General features: G+C 39.3%; 3 protein-coding genes across 3 annotated transcripts in view; 2 read left to right on the forward strand and 1 right to left on the reverse strand.

Annotated features, from left to right (window-relative positions):
* Positions 1 to 174: 174 nt before the first annotated feature.
* Positions 175 to 5,577, forward strand: tm4sf4 (transmembrane 4 L six family member 4). Its single transcript, XM_020617064.1, has 5 exons — positions 175 to 1,451; positions 2,318 to 2,407; positions 3,525 to 3,670; positions 4,467 to 4,653; positions 4,975 to 5,577. The coding sequence occupies exons 1-5, from the start codon at positions 1,281 to 1,283 to the stop codon at positions 4,987 to 4,989; spliced, it is 609 nt and encodes a 202-aa protein (XP_020472720.1). The 5' UTR covers positions 175 to 1,280; the 3' UTR covers positions 4,990 to 5,577.
* A 445-nt stretch (positions 5,578 to 6,022) lies between these two features.
* On the forward strand, positions 6,023 to 7,777 carry LOC109969881 (transmembrane protein 69-like). The gene is made up of 3 exons (XM_020617081.1): positions 6,023 to 6,236; positions 6,768 to 6,812; positions 6,926 to 7,777. Exons 2-3 carry the CDS (start codon positions 6,768 to 6,770, stop codon positions 7,694 to 7,696), a joined length of 816 nt encoding a protein of 271 aa, XP_020472737.1. The 5' UTR covers positions 6,023 to 6,236; the 3' UTR covers positions 7,697 to 7,777.
* An 84-nt stretch (positions 7,778 to 7,861) lies between these two features.
* Positions 7,862 to 13,137, reverse strand: part of slc25a24 (solute carrier family 25 member 24) — an 11,138-nt gene continuing 5,862 nt past the window's right edge. Inside the window, exons 5-10 of the mRNA XM_020617080.1 lie at positions 12,151 to 12,309; positions 10,564 to 10,716; positions 10,323 to 10,430; positions 9,910 to 10,077; positions 9,592 to 9,742; positions 7,862 to 9,252 (exon numbers count right to left, since the gene is read on the reverse strand). Coding sequence (XP_020472736.1) covers positions 9,071 to 9,252; positions 9,592 to 9,742; positions 9,910 to 10,077; positions 10,323 to 10,430; positions 10,564 to 10,716; positions 12,151 to 12,309 — 921 coding nt within the window. The 3' untranslated portion in view covers positions 7,862 to 9,070. The remainder of the gene's footprint in view (positions 9,253 to 9,591; positions 9,743 to 9,909; positions 10,078 to 10,322; positions 10,431 to 10,563; positions 10,717 to 12,150; positions 12,310 to 13,137) is intronic.

Genomic DNA, 13,137 nt, shown 5'->3' on the forward strand with positions numbered 1-13,137 from the left:
TGAATTTCACCAGCAGATTCAGCTGATGTTACATTATAGATGTCTTTTAAGGTTTCATTTTATAAACATTTTAACATATAATTCATGTTGTTACATTTGAATAACATTTAAAAGCAAATTGCTTCTAGGTGACAGTTTCATTTGAAATCTTTTTTATTTTAATTTAAGGCTGAATTTTTATTGATGTTTTAACTTTAAACCAGAAGTCATTTGAGAGGGAACATGATTGGATGAGCTATTTGTTGTGTACAATACTTTGTCATATGTTTCTTTTGATGCTTGTTGTGGCTTTGAAGCACTGACAAACTCCCTCTATGAAAAGAAAAAATCATGAGTGGTGGCAACTGGGTCCCATAAGGATTATAACAGTGATAAACTAGGCATCTTTTATTGTGACCCTAAGAGCATTGCATTTTTACAGTGTGTTGTTGTATTTGGATGTATGAAATTTTCATTTCCTTATAAATCTAAAAACATAATTTCTTAGAATAATACAATTTAGAGTGGATTTTGCTCAGAATCATCATACTCAAGTTTCTCACCTGTCAGGTTATTACAGTCCTATGAGACATTATATACATTGAGAGTTAAATTTTAAACAATCCTTACTAATGAAGAGCTCTATTGTGTTAATATTGAACTTGTGGTAGGGGTTGATTTTCCATCAGGGCGCTGCTGATCGACCAACATTCTGCCACTTCCTTTTCTCCAAACACTTGGTAGAACATTAACCAGCGTGTCTCCATTGGGGTGTCTCTGTGCACATTAATGGCTCCGTATCTGTTTTGTGCAACCACAAGTGTGTGCATGTGTGTTTTTTTTAAGTGTGTGTGAGCAGTGAGAGCACACAGAGATGGGTGGAGGGGGGCTATAAAGCCTCAACTATAGCAACATCCATATCATCAGAAACAGGACAGGCTCAGCAGACAGGATCATCCAGTAGATACAGAAAACTAGACAGAGCTTTTTAAAGAAACAACTAAACCAAAGAGGTGTGAGAAATATTACTAGGAGTTGTTGGGAAGTTGAAGTCGGAGGCAATACATCGGACTAACACTCAGCCAGAAAAGCACAGGTGGTATCTCATATTCTAACATCTGACCAACTCGGAGTGGACAAACTGAGCCAGATCAAAGTCCAAACTTCTATTTTAGAACTGATACATCATTGTCCTGTCAGTTTGAGATAATTCAGTTGAAATACCAGTGTAGGTAGAGTTCTGAAGCCCACAGTATTTTGTAGTTTTTACTACTAGAGGCAGTTGAAGCATCCGTGGAAGAATGTGTTCAGGCAATTTTGCCAGGTGTCTGGGGATCACTCTGATGCCTCTGTCAATTGTATGTGTGCTGTGCAACATCCTGCTCTTCTTTCCCGGTGGAAAGTCTGTGGAGAGTGAACACATCACAGAGCAGGTCTGGTACTTTGGAGGCATTCTGGGATCTGGAGTATTGGTGAGTACATTAGTGTTACAGCAAAGACGGTAGCAGCTGGTGAAACCCACTATGGATGACCTTTATCAGCAATGAAAATAGCCTTTCTGGATTCTGTTGATTTGTTTTTTCAAATTGAAAATTTACCACCAAAGTGTACAATAGATACAGTATTTTTGTCTTCATGTTTGTCTGCATGTGTATTTGTGTGCTCATGTACAGTACAAAGTATATCATAAACTACTTAATATTATGAAGGCTGCTACTGATGATTATTTTCATTATAAATTACAATCTGTCAGTTTCTTGATTATTAGTTAGTTGTTCAATAAAATGTCAGAAAATATATATTTTTAAAGCCCATTAATATTCCATACATGTTTTAAAATTCTTTTATCTGTATTTTTTCATTAAAACAAAATCCTCACATTTAAAATGTGGGAATGTTTAGCATTTCTGCCTGGTAAAGAAATCATTTAAATGATCAATGAATCAATCATTTTATCTGTCTTTTATGTGAAGTGCACAGCTTCGCCTAAAGGAGTTAATGATGTCATTAGAGCTTGTACAGTAAAGCTAGTTCACATTAGAAATACCGGAATAAAACAAGATCATCCTAGAAATGCTTTTTAATGTATACATGAAACAGTGTGAAGTCACTACTGTACATGTTGACTTTTTATGTTTATAGCATCTTTCAAATTATTCTGGTCAAAAAGTTGAAGAAGTTGTGGAAACCAGTGTAGCAGGTTCATGAACTATTTATAAAACTGCATATTTTAGTACATACAGTGGAGCATTCAGTCCACTCCTGGAACAAGTAATTCATCATCTGCTCACCTGAGTCACTGGCATGTGTGAACCTGTGGTGTGTTTTTTGTCAACAGATGATCTTCCCAGCTCTGGTCTTTCTTGGTCTGAAAAACAATGACTGCTGCGGTTGCTGTGGCAATGAAAGCTGTGGGCGGAGATTTGCGGTGAGGAGACATTTCACTGTTCAACTAATCATCATAATTATTTACAGCTGTGGCTGTGTGGCAATTCTATGGTAGCGACCAAAAAACTGCAGGTCCCATGATGCCAAGGGGCCCAATAGACAGTACATTGCACATATTCATAAAATACACTTTGAAGAAGCAAAAATATTCATGTAAACCATCAGGTCCAGTGTTTCATATACCTGACAGCTAAGGTCAAAATTCTTTCTAGCCATTTGCACAGGCATAGATATACACTGCATAGGAAACCATGTGCGGTCCCTCAAGTTAGGTTTTTACATCACACAGAATATACAACAATAAATACACAAAAAATCAGCTAAGTTGGGAAAAATAATCCCAGTAAAGGTACTGTCAACCCAGTGTGAGACCAAATAAACTGGAAAAAACAAAAACAAAAGCCAGACTTTTATGTTAAAAAAAGATGCTTGAAAGACAAAAATTGTTTCAACAATATACAGCAGGTAAAGAAGAAGATAGATTTTGCACTTAAGTAAATTAATCATTGCACGTTTTTTCTGACCATGTGCTCTGACTAAAGATTTTATGGTGAAATTGGGTAAAAAATAATAAGCCTTTTGAATGTCTTAACAAACGAAAATTAAAGCTATCATCATTTCAACTAGCTGTGGATCTACTGCACATTGCCTGTGATGTGTTGACTCTGTGGAAAATGAATATATTTAGCACTGTGAACACACACACACACACACACACACACACCAACCATGATTTACACAGCAATAAATGTGCACACACATGCACATAAATTAATGAGATTTCGATCACTGTCACTAAAATTCCTCTGGTGGGAGTTTCACTTTACTTTCCCACACAGAGGAGGTATTGTGCTGTTGTAGACACACTGATTGATATTTCAGGAATGTGTGTGAGGAGATAATCAGCAAACAAAAGTCAGTCAGATTACTGCACAGAAACACACACACAGTCCATCTCAGTACCTCTCTGTTGGCTGTGCCCCTCAGCACACAAACTTTATTCTTGTCATTATTTATGAAATTAAACGTGAGATTGTTAAATGTATTCCTAATATAACAAACTGTTCTTTCCTTCATCTTCTTCACTCTCTTTGTAGATGCTGAGCTCTATACTATTTGCAGCAGTGGGCGTTTTGGGTGCGGGTTACTCGGTTATAGTTTCGGCCGTGGCCATCAACAGTGGACCCAAGTGTCTGTTTTACACGAATGGCACAGAAACATGGGGCCAGCCCTTCTCAAATGGGTGAGACACCCCAAAATAATCCATCCATTATCTATGCCGCTCATCCTTAATAGGGTTGCAGAGGGCTGGAGCCAATCCTAGCTGACAGTGGACGAGAGGCCGGGTCCACCCTGAACAGATCGCCAGTCTATCACAGGGCTGACACTTAGAGACAAACAACCACACACACTCAACCTCACTCCTATGGGTAATTTAGAGTCACCAATCAACCTAAGCTGCATGTCTTTGAACTGTGGGAGGAAGCTGGAGCACCTGAAGAGAACCCACACAGGCACAGGGAGAATATGTATGCCAAAATAATGAAGTAGTAAAACACTTTATTTTATATTATGTGTGTAATCACCAAAGTAATGATGGGGTTCTGCTAAAAATTACGGCCACATTTGAAGTAAATTGTCATTTTCATGAAGGAACAAACTGCTCACAGTGAGATGTGTGGCTTATCTAGAGCAACAGGTTCACTGTTTCTGGAGCAGCACAGACAGTCACCTCAGTTTTGCTGAGGTCACATACGGTATGTGTAGATATACAGAAGAGTTAAGTGATTAACCATACATTTTATTGTTTAAGTCATCCAACAAAGGAGTTTGCCTTAAGAAACACATCAATCTGTTGCTGCTACCATTGCTGTGGTTCACTCTTTTAATCCAGAAGTAACTGGTACTGTAGCTTGTGATAACAAACCATTCAAGTGTTTGTAAACCACTGTGCTCACCCATTAATTTACCTGCAATTAACAAAACCTAAATGACTACTGTTAAAAACATGCTGTGTCTTTATCACTCTCCCTCTTCAGAGATTACCTGGCCAACAATACTGTCCAGTCGCTGTGTTTAGAGCCGGACAAGGTGGTGTCCTGGCATCTGGGTCTGTTCTCTGTGCTGCTGGTCATGGGTTTGATCCAGATGGTGCTGTGTGCTGTGCAGGTGGTGAATGGCCTGCTGGGAGCTCTGTGTGGAGACTGCTGTGGCTGCTGTGGAGAGGTCAGTATCTACTTTTCACCAGAAATAAAGACTAATATTGATGCCAGTGATACTTTGCATTTACCTGACTACTAAAGGAAAGAATAGAAAAGCAAAAAGGATCTCACTAAACCACATATCCACATAAATTCTAATAATTCAAATCTAATATAGTCCCCTACCTAATGCCAAATTTGACATACCATATTAGCTTGGTTGTTTGAAGTCAGCTGAGAATAACTCATAAACATGGATCTGTGAATTATCTAATTGCTTATACGGTGGTGTGAGGGTTACATTTTGAGAATGAACTACATGGAAATAATAATGTTTGTCTTTCAGAATGGAGCTGTCTGAGCGTTTCCTGCAGCTATGAGAGTCTGAAGGCAGCTGTTTTCCCTGTATTTACTCTGTTTTTAGAGGATGGAAATAGTTTATGGCTTTTTCTACTATATACTGTAGCAATGTGAGCTCAATGATTACAGCACCTGTGAAATGACAGAGCTCTCATTTAAAAAGTTTACCATTTACTCTCTTGCATTAAATCAGTAAATAAAGGTGGTCTTATTTCCAAGATATAGATGAAAAACAAATATGACCACAAGAAAGGATTCCTTTAAATATAGTTTTTTAAATAATCAAACAAACATATATAGAGAAATAAACATTGCCTCCTCATTAAGATGTCTTTCTCTTTTGTCACATGACGTCCCCATTTTAGTTTTGTTTGCTGCAAGACTTCAGCACAGCTGGTATCCATGGCTATATAAAGTGTGTCATAATGTCTTTCCACAACAAACTCCTTGGTGTCTCAGTCCGTGATGTTGTGCCACAGATAAATGTTATACACTGACATTATTTGTTAGACTACTCATTATGAGCATTGACGTAACTATCACTGGGATTTAGCACTTCTATTTTATGCACACATACAAATGTAGGCCTTCTCATGAGTTATTAATTCGTTGGCTGTGCTATTAAAGAATATATTTCTGTAAGCCTATGAATGATTCATTTGATTTCATGCTATTTTGTGGGTTCACAATTTTTTTTGTTATTATTTTCATTTACCACTGTTAGGAACAATTTCAGTATTTTCAGGTCATAGTAGCTTCGTGCATCTACAGAGGTACTGCCTATGTTAACGATTTGTTAATAATGACATTGTTTTTAAAAATTATTTCTCAGGTTTGGAGTTCTATGGTTAGTTATAGTTATATCACTGCCGAAAACTCTCAGTAAAAGCTCAGAATAAATTGCCTAGTAAACTAATACTTAGGCCCACCTATTAATTTGAAGGACACTGAGCGATGCACTCTTTTATCAGTCATGTAAATCGATCACAGAGCGTCTTCGGAGATATAAAAATGAATCAAATAGGACCAGTTTCAACCTATTTATGTACACCTTTACATTTATAGCAAAAAACCCTTTATTATAAAACTAATAATGATGTATGAAGAAATCTTGCTTCTTTTAAGAGTGTACTTGATCAGAACTGATGTTATGGAGACCGGGATGTCACTTGTCGAACACGGAAGAAATAAACCGCGTACAAGCGTTTTACCAGCTTCCTGATCCTGGGTAAAAATAACATAACGGAGGTAAGTTTCAACCTGAAACAATGGCAATTATATGGTTTGTATTACAGGAATGTGACTTATATTTGTGTAAGCTTCAGCTGTGTAGCACCAGTTGTTAATGTTGTTGTATATGTTGTGCCAAACGCTAGCCACTTAGCAGTTTAAAGTCCCAACGTTACCTGTCATGGCACTATAACGAGAGATAAATGTGTACATGTTTAACTGCTAAAATACATTGTAAAACAAAATAAGAAATAGAAAAAGAAAAGATATCTGGTTTCAGCTTCTCAAATATGCTTATTTTCCAGTTTGCTTTGTCTTCTGTGATAGTAAATATGTTTTGGTTTTTAACTGTTAGTCAAAACATTCAGCTGACAACTGACTGCTGGACATTTTTCTATACTTTCTGAAAATGTATAGACTGATGATTAAGAAAAGTGTCAAAAGACAACAAATTGCTCTTTTCTACTTTTTTTTCTTTTCCATATTGATTGAGTACATTAATCTTTATTGTGTGTTTTTAATCTGCCTCACCTTGGTTCCATTTTTCAGATGCTCTCTGTTATATTTAGAAGAAGCACCTTTGCTGCCCAGAAGGTAATGGACTATTTGTGATGTCCCCATTTACAAAGCACCATTGTCAGAATAAATAACCACTAACAAATAACAAAACTTTGATTAGAATTTTAATGTGTGTTTTTTTTCCTTAGGTATTGCACTGGGCAGGTTCTCCACAAAGATGCTGGACATCAGCCCTGACTGGAGCTTCTAATGGTACATCTGGCTCCCTGCAGACCAGCTGGGCCTCCTCCACAAATAGAGACACTGGATGTTTAAAATCCCCTGCTGTCCTTGGTTGCATGAGGATTGAGCCCCTCCTAAGGACCCCTGTTGCTCCATTAATGAGGAACCAGTGTTTCCACTCTTCCGCTGTGAGGCTTAAGAAGCGACCAAAGCCTGAACCTCCTCCCAGAGAGCTGGATCTGCTACGCTATGACATGAAGGACTTGTGGAAGAGTCCAAAACCTGCTCTTTACTTGGGGTTTGCAGGGCTGATCCCCTTTGTTTCCCCTACTCTGTTCATGGCTCTGACTGAGATATACATCCCAGAGTTGGCCTATGCACAGTTAGCTTACAGTGCCTCCATTGTTTCCTTCCTGGGTGGAGCTCGCTGGGGATTTGCTCTTCCTGAGAGCAGCCCAGCCAAACCTGACTGGCGGAACCTGGCAAATAGTATGGTTCCCTGCTTGTTAGCCTGGGCGGCCATGCTGATGAGCGACAGCATCGCTTCTGCAGTCATCATGGTTATCATGGGACTTGGAATCTCGCTGCATTATGATCTCTCTCTGCTGCCTACTTACCCGAGCTGGTTCAAAGCACTGCGTGCCGTTATGACCACCGTGGCAATTTTTTCTCTCATCGGAACGCTCATAATTAGTGTAATGTACCCACCAAAGAAACTTTTCTCGGAACGCTCATAATGAGTGTAATGTACCCACCAAAGAAACTTTTCTCAGATTAAATAATATAAAAATATTAAAATTGTAAAAAGCTGGACAATAAATTCCTGTGTTGCACCGCATTTTGCTTTGGTTGTAACTGGCTGATGCTTTTGTTCGGAGTTGCGTGTTATAAATCTTGCCATAAACTGACTTATGTAAAACCTAAATAGAAAAATGGTCAATATTTCATGTGTACCCATTGTAATTAGGGTGTGTGAACATGATGATGATAATTTCTGTTTATAGCCTTTTATAGATTTTTCAAATTCTCGGTTACCAGAGTCCAAAATGATGCCTTAATTAGTGATGTTCTGAGTTGTTCTGCACGGAGTGAAGAGCCTGAAATGCAGTTATCTTCTTCAGTCCCTTCATTTAGTACAGCAAATTAGCAGAGCCACCGTAGTGGTATCCTTTTCCATGCCTAGGATTAGACAGCCCAAGTCAGGAGTACTGACATCACTGAGTAAAAGGGTATTACATAAGATCTAAACCGGACTAATCTGTGGTGCATTTAAAGCCTCCAGTCCAATCATCAACGAGCACCACACCTAAGGTTTGTATTCAGTTTAGAAAAATCAAATCCCGGAGCTTTTAAGATCACAATGGACATAAATAATATGCCACTTTGAAGACGGAGAATATTCTTATATATTTAACCATATTGGAATATAGTATTCATCTTTTTGTATTCAAATGTTTTATTAATGTAAACACCAGTATATATTAACCAAATATTTGAAAGGCAAAAAAGTGAGGGTGGAATCCATAGAGAAAAAAAATCATAATCTAAGGCACATTATTCCCCTATTCACCACTGAAAAGGTGCAATAATGATGTGGAACCAACAACTCTTGAGTGAACTCCATTCCCAAAATCCCATGCTGTAGCTACTCATCTCAAACATAATAGTAAATGTCCAAAGTGTAAATACAGTATTGCACTTCAAAATGGCACCCACAATGGACATTTTACACGATATTATGGAGAACTGAACCCTCCAAATGCTTTCTTTTCAGAATTGTTAACATCCACCTCTTTGGCTGATTAAACGTAAAGTCATTTGACCCAAACTTTGCCCTGATTCTGACAGTGCCTCAAAGCACTGGGTGCATTGTAAAAATATCTTGGACAAACTCCATGCAGCTGGAAATGTTGTTGGAGACTGCAATCATTTAAAACATCTACAATGGCGCCACCTGCAGCAGTTTGAGTCCAGACTTTGGTGACCAACAAGTAAACACATTTTTAACATGAGTTTCTCTACGAATGAAAGTGTTTTGGAAAAAAAAAAAGGATTACTGTACATCTTTCTACACTATCATAGACACACACAGTCACAGATGACTCTGCTGCCTACTTTTGAATACCTAGACCAGACCTCATGTATTCATACACCACATAGCTGATGCTGACAGCCGGTATGACTTTCATGAAATTAGGCAAGATGCCGCGGTAAAATCCAAAGAATCCATCCTTACGCAGAATCTTCTTCACCATCCGGCTCATGGGCATCTGCTCTGAGCCCTCAACAGACGCTGAGAAAAGAGCGTCAAAATCAGATGATGAATAAAAACGGATTTAATTTCTGTCATGTTTAATGCTTATGTACCTATAGTTTTCACTCTATATTGCCCAGTCCTACTTCAATTACATTTTGCTGATAATACTCTTACTGAATATTTTTGAATGCGTGCCTTTTTGCCGTAATTGAGTATTTCTTTATTCTTGTTTTGCAGCTTTTACTTAATGATTTGCTGCTCAATTATTACTGGGTAAGGGAATTTAAATTTATTTTAAAAAAAAGTAATTATAAAATGTCAAGAGCATTTTGTATTCAAGTTTTTATTTAACCCACAATTTTTGGTTCACTATACCTTGTGCCTGCATCCTGGTGCGGATCAGAGCCAGAGGGTAGCTGGCCAGTTGCCCACACGTACTGGATATGGTGCCACAGCCCAGCAGCACCAGAATACCTGGGTTGGCTGTGTCTTTGGCGTACTTGGACAACCAGATGTTCTTCAAGCTCTGGTGAGCATAAGGATGTGTGTGTGACAAAGGAGTGTTAGTAGTAGTAGTAGTGAAGTCTATACAACATACCAAGCAGCAACTCTCTTAATGATAGATGCTGTTGTGTATGGAAGTACAGCTTTGCATCAGCATTTTCCACATGGGAGTGAACAATCCCCACATACCTCGTAGATTGCCAGATCGATCCCAGCGTAGGGAATGATGCCCAGAATATTGGGAACATAGCCCTTGTAAAACGCCTTCACTCCCTCGTTCTTCAGGATCTTCTTGGCACAGTCAAACATTCCTGAGTACTGTCCGGTCTTCCTCAGGGTCAGACGGGTTTTCATCACCTAGGATGGATAATTCAACAACTGTTGATCATAATTTTTGTCATAACGTGTGGCGCTCAGTGCTGTTCGTTCTTCAGGACCACCTGTTTCTATCCTCAACCTTCTCTGAGACCAATGGTAAAAATGCCCTTAAAATGAAAACACAAATGTGCATGCCTGCAGATTTTCCACAGGCGTGTCACTCTCAGTGCTCAGATATTAAACAAGCCATAGCTACACCTTTAAATGTCTCCACCTCTGCTCACCTCCATGGGGTAGATGGTGGTTTGTGCTGTGGCTCCAGCCAGTGACCCAGCCATGAACCTCTCATGGGTCTTGACCTTCCCTGGTTCACTAGACAACAGCTTCTTATACTGATGAAACAAAGTGACACAGGAGTTCAGCATGATGACACAGTGACTGCTCAGGTGATAAAAACAAAATTAGTCTATAAAACTCCTTATTTGGGTGACTGCAGCCAAAGCTGAGGGATGGAAACGAAATTACCTGCTCATAGGCCATGAATTTAATGGCTGTCTCGGGGGCGATCTTCAGGACATTAATACCATTTCCTCTCCACAGAGATGTCACACCTCCTTCTTTTATCATTTGCTTAAAACCACCAACCAGGCTGATTTCATTGCTCTTGGAGGAATGCACCTGTAAATAACAACAACTAAAATGTAAAGCCATAGTTGTGGTGCGTTACAAGCAGTATGTAAATTAAAAACAATTTAACACCTCAATTTGGGAATTACTTATCACATTTGTCACACTGTCTAGCACTTAGAGAGCAGTTTCTTGCCATTCTGTTCTATTTCGGTGCCATTTCAGCCAACAACACATACAGTGTGTAAAGAAAGTATTCAGACCCTTCACTTAGTACTTGGTTAAAGAGCTTTTGGCAGCAATGACAGCCTCAAGTCTTCTTGAGAATGAAGCTACAAGCCTGGTACCTTTCTTTTGGAAATTTCTTCCATTGTTCTTGACAGAGTTTCTGAAAGTCATGTTGGTTGGTGAGCGCTGGTGCACGGCCATTTTCAGGTCTTTCCAGAGATGTTCTATTAGGTTCAGGTCCGGACTCCGGCTGGGCCACTCCAGGACTTTCACAGCGTTTTCCTGAAGCCACTCGTGTTTTCTTGGTGATATACTTCGGGTCGTTGTCCTGTTGAAATGTAAACCTTCACCCCAGCCTGAGATCCTGAGCACTCTGGAGAAGGTTTTTATTCTGATGTGCTCTATATTTTTCTGCATCCATCCTTCCCTCTATCCTGACTAGTCAGCCACAGAAACACCTCCCCACAGCCTGATGCTGCCACCACTGTGTTTGACTGTAAGGAAGGTATTAATGAGGTAATGCTAGTGCCTGGTTTTCTCCATTCGCTGTTGGTAATTGTGGACAAATAGTTGAGTCTTTGTTTCATCAGACCAGCAGATTTTGTTTCTGAGTCCTTCAGGTGCCTTTTGACAAACTCCTAGCGGGCTGTCATGTGCCTTTTAGTGAGCAATGGCTTCTGTCTGGCCACTGTACCATAGAGGCCTGTCTGGTGGAGTGCTGTGGTGATGGTTGTTCTTCGATGAGGTTCTCCACACTCCAGAAAGAAACTCTGGATCTCATTCATAATGACCCTTGGGTTCTTGGTCACCTGTCTGACCAAGGCCCTTTGTCCCCGATTACTCAGTTTGGCTGGGTGGCCAGATCTGTGAAGACTGGTGGTGGTTCCAGATCTCTTATGTAAATGGGATATTTTAGTCTTTTATTTTTAATAAATTAACAAAACACTCTAAAAACCTGTTTTCACTTTATGGTTGTGGAGTAGTGTGTGTAGAGTGATAAGGGGAAAAAAAGCAATGAATCCATTTAAAGTTGAGTCTGAACATAAAATGTAGAAAACTTGAAAGTGTCTGAATACTTTCCATATGTACTGTAAATAACTGCACCCTGCTTTGAATAAACAGTTTTTGTTTGGTCCGACAGTTATTGTCCCTTTATGAGCACATTTAAGGACCTTGCAACCCAACAAACCTATCCAGGATATTATTCAAAATATGATTAAAGAAAATAATGAATGAAAACGATACGTCATAACACACCTGCATGAAGACCTTGATTCTGTCCAGTGGGGCGGTGCCTGTACGGGACACAGCCCCTGCCATGGCCCCCGCTGTCAGCTGCTTCCACCACAGACCAGTCATCTTCTCCTCCTCTGTGAACTCATCCGGAATGGCGAGACTGTCACCGATGTCTAGCACCTACACACGATACAGTTAAACACAGCCATGAATATTCATTAAATACTGTGTTTATTGTGTTGAGTTTTTAAACAATAAACAAGAAGTTAAAAGAAAATGAATGCTAATTTTAAACCCCAATCCAAACCTCTGTTCCGTGTGTGTATTTGAAATGTTCACTTTGAATTTTATCATTGCAAATGTAATTTTAAATCCATGAGCTACTTTTAAGGTTCACTTTCACAAAGCCTCAAGAACCACACAATTCAGTTTTACCTTCGAGTTACTGGTGGATTAACTAAGATGTACACTGAAAGGCTAAATCAAGTGAAAATGGGACATTCTATTTCATTTTTAAATTTTCATTCTAATAATTTAACTACACTGAACAAAATTATAAACGCAACACTTTTGTGTTTGCCCCCTTTTTTCACGAGCTGAACTCAAAGATCTACAACAATTTCTCTCAAATATTTTCACAAATCTAAATCTGTGTCAGTGAGCACTTGTCCTTTGCCGAGATAATCCATCCACCTCACAGCTGTGGCATATCAAGATGCTGATTAGACAGCATGATTATTGCACAGCTGTGCCTTAGGCTGGCCACAGTAAAAGACTACTCTAAAATGTACAGTTTCATCACACAGTACAATGCCACAGATGTCGCAGGTTTTGAGGGAGCATGCAATTGGCATGTTGACTGCAGGAATGTCCACCAGAGCTGTTGCCCGTGAATTGAATGTTCATTTCATGGCCAGCATACTCACCGGACAAGTCACCACCCATTGAGCATGTTTGGGATGCTCTGGATCAGCGTATACGACAGCGTGTTCCACTTCCTGACAATAT

This window comes from Monopterus albus, unplaced genomic scaffold (genome assembly GCF_001952655.1).
Source record: "Monopterus albus unplaced genomic scaffold, M_albus_1.0 scaffold184.1, whole genome shotgun sequence".
NCBI classification, from domain to species: Eukaryota; Metazoa; Chordata; class Actinopteri; order Synbranchiformes; family Synbranchidae; genus Monopterus; species Monopterus albus.